The 5,352-nt window shown below is 37.0% G+C and overlaps 2 protein-coding genes across 2 annotated transcripts in view; both read left to right on the forward strand.

Annotated features, from left to right (window-relative positions):
- Positions 1 to 604: 604 nt before the first annotated feature.
- On the forward strand, positions 605 to 2,834 carry LOC110030280. The gene is given in 4 exon segments (XM_020732954.1): positions 605 to 692; positions 2,072 to 2,116; positions 2,193 to 2,252; positions 2,697 to 2,834. Coding segments are annotated over 4 exon segments (279 nt in total). The 5' UTR covers positions 605 to 656.
- A 562-nt stretch (positions 2,835 to 3,396) lies between these two features.
- The window catches only part of LOC110032942, a gene marked incomplete in the record, with an annotated part of 7,661 nt that continues 5,705 nt past the window's right edge, over positions 3,397 to 5,352 (forward strand). The window contains 3 exon segments of the mRNA XM_020736739.1: positions 3,397 to 3,774; positions 3,849 to 3,976; positions 4,140 to 4,252. Of these exon segments, the coding sequence (XP_020592398.1) occupies positions 3,446 to 3,774; positions 3,849 to 3,976; positions 4,140 to 4,252 (570 nt within the window).

Here is a 5,352-nt window from a genome sequence, read left to right on the forward strand (position 1 = left end):
TATATATATATTATTCCCAAGTCATATATTTACTTATCTCACACCCAAACTTTAATTTTTACGAGCTAAGCACATTTTCTTCTATATTTGAAAAGATGCATGAAAATGTGGATTACACTATTTAGACAAGTAGGGTGTTTTGAATGTAAAAATCAAAGTTTGGGTGCGAGATGAGTAAATGCATAAAAATTGGGTGCTATGTATGTAAATTCCCCTAAATTAAATCTATGTGTCATCTGTGACATAATTAAAATTGAATATTTTGGTGAGAATTTTAACATTACAATCAGAACATGCACATATATCCGTCCCCAACCTTGTAGAATATTGGGTGCATATATCGTATATATGGATTGGTATTATCCTGGTAATGTTGTTGATGTTATTCTGTACTATTTTCTCCCAACTTTTTGGAACTATCCAACCATACCACAATTTTAATAACATGACATATTTTAAATCAAATCAGAATATAAAATTTTAGATATAAATAAAATGCAAATTTTTTATTCTGTTCGTACGCTGCTGTTTCTTGATTCCTATGAATACAACTTGAAGAAGCTGTCGGAGTCGCACTAAATATTTCTCGGTGCGGGTGGGAGGGGATTCGACCATGCGCCACTCTTGTATTTGTATCGAAAGAAGGACATTCTTGCATGGCCCTCGCTCTACCGAACTCTCGCAGTCTCGAGGTTACTACTTCAACCATTCCCTTGTCCTCCCTCTCGCTTCTTGCTTCATCATATAAATAAATAACTATAACCTTAGAATTATCCCACAAACAACATAATCACCTCTCATCAGGATATTGGTTTCCAGGTTGGAATCTTTATTATTGTCGCTTGCAAATGTTGGAATTTGCCACCGATGCCTCTACACAAAAACTAAAATTGATAGATTTGCTGTCGAAGAAATCCTAGCCAAAATGGCACGCCTTATTGATGCCTTCAAAGCTTAACTTGTGAACCTTAGAAGAGATATCTCCAGACATGGGTACAAGCAAAAAATAGCAATTTTAGCTGTTCAATCTCTATCTCACCAAATAGTGAATATTTTTAGGTATCTTTCAATATTGATTTATAATTGATTACTCTCCTTCGACTCGATAGAGCACATCTCTAAACACCAACGCAAGCATTTAAAGCACTTGTTGCACAAAAAATATTGATTCATAAATACTAAAAGTGCATTTGCCACAAATTTTTGTGCTTACAACTCAAACATAACCATTTCTTAGTTGTTTCCCTGAAGATTTCCAACAAGAATAAGTGGATCACCTTAAAAATAACGGTTCACTAAAATTCGAAACCATCATTACTTCTTGTCTTGAATTTTATGGTTATCAATTTCTACCAATTGTTTTGATGATGGCGCCGGAAAAGTAGGATACTGATGTGGCGTCAAATTTGAGAGTGTTGTCACAAAAGTGAAAAATAAATACAAAATGGAAGATAACAATATTTATATAGTTCAACTAATCCTAAATTAGTTATAATGTGGGGTCCACGCTTAAAGAAGTCAAAAGTGGTGAATACAATGATAGTAACATTTACTGCCCTTCTCAAATCCCAAGTGCATCATTCACCCTAATAAAGTTTTTTTGTTATTAGGGTCCTTCCAGGATGGCTACAGTTTTCGGTAGAATTAGGCGTGAACTTGTTCTGAGAAAATGCAGAGCTTTTGAAAGTTTTTGGTATTATACACTTTCACCCTTAAGAAAAACCCGAGACTTGTTCTGCAGAGCTTTTGAAAGTTTCTGGTATTATACACTTTCACCCTTAAGAAAAACCCGATCTTAGTTTTCTTAAACCAGCTCACAATCAGTTCTAGTCATACAAAGTCATTCTCACTACAAAAATTTCTGAAAGTCAATAATAAAAATGTAGCAAAACAGAAATATGGCAGTCAGTTTGTAAAATAAAACTGTGGAAAGTTATCACGAACACACCCTTAATGATAAAATTTCATTCCTTAACCCAAAAAATTTATCTTTGCTTGGTTCTTAAGCCATTAACATTTAAAATTGCTTCTGAACGGTTTGCAACTGACATTTTTTTCCTTGATTTGGCAGCTACCTTTTCCATTGGATTATCTTTATGCAGATCCATGTCGGAAGGTAATAACATTATTATCTTGCATTCTTCCTCAGCTTTCCTTACTTTTATCTATCTATGATACTCCTAATTTTAAAGGCTTACGGTGTTTTAGGCCAATATCATGGTTGGGGCCGCACCTTCTTTAATCCAGCCAGTGTGAGCATCTCTTCCCGTTGATGAAAACTTTAAGGGGCATTTACATACATACCACCCAATTTCTATGTATTTACAGATCTAACTCCTAAAGCTTGGTTTTTTACATTTGTACTGCCGAAATCTTCAAGTCCTATCAAAATACTAGCATTTTAAGTTAAAAAAAATGAAATACACCTTTTCATGCATTGGTAAGGTGTATATATATGAAAATAGAAGTGTGGGTGTTAGAAATGTACAATACATAAGGATTAAGTGGTGTGCATGTAAATCTTCCAAACTTAAAATCTGTCAAAGAAATTAGTCCAAGTCTATCTTTCTTAAACCTTTTTTAGTCCAAGTATCCTAAAAAAAATTCCTGAGTTGCTGCAGAGGCAGATTCTTTCTATCTCTCTTAAACCACCTTTCTAACTCCTTATATTCGTCTTTCCAACAATTGAAAAGCAGGCCAAGCTTTTCTCGAGATCCAGCTCTCTTCGAAACCCTGCAACGAACTTCACTATTTCAGCCACACCAGACGATTAGAGCAGCGTGCTGCAACAGGTTTCGTTAGAATTCAGTTCTCTAAACTCTAAAAGTCGGTGATCAACAAAATAACAGCTATGGTTTCTGAAGGGATCTTAAGAACGTTCTGCATGAAAATGAACTTTACATTTATATATTGGAAGAATTCTGGCCGTCCAACTTCTTAAGCACATGCATATGAAATTTTATTATTATTACTTCTATGCTCCTGTCTTCAACTTGTATGAACAGATTTCTGTAGCTTGCAACTCTCTTGAGCTATTAAATAATGATAAAATTCCACTGTCTTAAGTTGCCTGTGAAATCCTTCTTCTGCTACAAAGAATTTTGGATTGGTTTGGTTTGGTTTGGTTTGGTTTGGCTGTGATACAAAGAGATTTTCTTGATCTGTTATTTATCATTCAATTTTAAGCTACAATGAACTGGAATTAACGTCTGTTTTATGTACAATGGATGGCTGGATCGTGTTATTTGTACCATTTTTCCGACTGGGTGTTAAATGGATAGAAATTGTTTAATTAAATGCATGTTAAGTGTATGTAAAAATTGAAGTGTTAAATATGTAAATACATAGAAATTATGTACTATTTTTTTGCTTAAAACTTCTGTATGTAGTATTTAACAATCATTGAACAAATTAGTTCTGATCCACACTCCTTATCTGTTGGCTCATGGACTTCCAACTTCTCGTGAGCCAAGCTCCTAATGGAGCTCTCTCAGCCCGGCGATCTAGCGGCGCCGGCGCCACCTCTTTCATCCCTTCCTCCAAACTCCTCCACACGCCCTCCTCCCAAACCTTCCTCGAACTCAGCTCTCAGAACCGTAGAAAGCCCCTACATCTCACCCTGGCCGCCGGTGGTGAACCCGCTACCTCTCGCCGATCGCCTCCATTCCCCGCCCAAGATGAAGATGCGGTCTTTGTCGGAGAAGACGGCGTCCCTTTGGAAGGCGTCATACAGTTCGACAAGCCCTCAACGCCTTCGGCGTTGCTCTCGTGGGCGTGAGTCCGTCTCTTTTCTCCCACTCCTTGTTTCCTAACCGGATTTTTGGCAATTTGCTTGCCTGTTTTTTTAGGACTCTGGCTCTTTTGACGGGAGGTGACTTGCTATGCTTCCTCGCGTTTTCGGCCCTTGGGAGATTTAGCCATGGGTTACCTATTTTTGATGTTGAAACCCTCAAAACTGCCGATCCTTTCATAGCTGGTTTTCATCTTTTTCTTTTTGTTTTTATTTTTTTTATTTTTTTATTTTTTATTTTTTTGGATGTGCTTCAAGATAATACTAGGATTTTGAAACATTTGATGACGTTTTGCAGGATGCTACAAGATAATATTAGGATTTTGAAACATTTGATGACGTTTTGCAGGATGGACACTGAGCGCTTATTTCCTTGGAGGTTATGGGGAAGATGGAAAGGGAATGAATGGGTATAGTACAGCCCTAGCTGCTGCTGCGAGGTCTTGGCTTGTTGGCATACCGGTACTTGTCTCATCATCGTACATGAATTGTGATTTGTTGATTAAAAGGGGGATTCTGTTATGGTGATCTTTTCAGTCTTCTTAGGGGCTGTTTGGATTAGTTATTTCAATGTCAGTTTTGTTTGTGGACGCTTTGTGCTTCATTTAATCAACATTATCATCAGACTTGTCAAAATTTTCGAGTTGGGCTTTATGAATCTTCATTTTCATTTGTTTGTTAGTGCTGTCTGAGGTGTTAAATCTATAGTTTACAATTCATTTCAAATAAATGATATTCATGTAATCTTAGATCTATTTCTTCTCCTTCATAGTCCTTTAACATTAATTGTATACATTCACTGGTCGGATACCCGCAATCACTTCTTATCCTGGTTTTGCGCCGCATACAAAAATCTGAACAAGCCACAATAGCTCCGGCCTTCCCCCCGCTGCCGATATTCCGCGACAAGTTGACCTCAGCATCTCCGTTGACACAATGAAAGTGGTGGTATTAGGTCCAAAATTAGCGAGAAGAAAGTTAGCCCGTACATCACCACGAAACCAATGTGATTCCTTGGCATCGTCCAATGATGGTAGGTTATTGCAAGCTCGATCATGAATACCAACATGAGGAAAAACCCCATTACTTGGATCATAAATCGCACGATTACATCGATTAGCGCAACCCTAAATTAGTAAACAGGCACAGTGCCGCACATGGCGATGAGGATCTGCGCCCTCGAAATCTTGAAAACCTCTTCGAGCGTGTTCATTGTCGACGCCTTCGGTATCCATCTTACGACACTAAATACATAATTTTGAAACAGATTCTAGCTGTAAAATGCAATGTCTAAAACAAACAATGTGGTCGTCATTCCAAGCAGATGAAGGCCATGGAGACGGGTGAATCTATCGCATGCAAGACGGGGCTGTTTTTCATGTTTTAAAAACAAGCAAAACCATGATTTTCTTGTTCTGAGTATCTTAGAAACAAATGTGTTTCTCCTCAAAATAAAAAAAAAGAAATAAAAAAAAGTTAAACGAACACAATTTTTCTATTTGTTTTTTGTTTTTTGTTTAAAAAAACAAATTTGATCCAAAATAGCCTCTAAGCATGCTTTT

Source organism: Phalaenopsis equestris, unplaced genomic scaffold (assembly GCF_001263595.1).
Source record: "Phalaenopsis equestris unplaced genomic scaffold, ASM126359v1 Scaffold000002, whole genome shotgun sequence".
Lineage (NCBI taxonomy): Eukaryota > Viridiplantae > Streptophyta > Magnoliopsida > Asparagales > Orchidaceae > Phalaenopsis > Phalaenopsis equestris.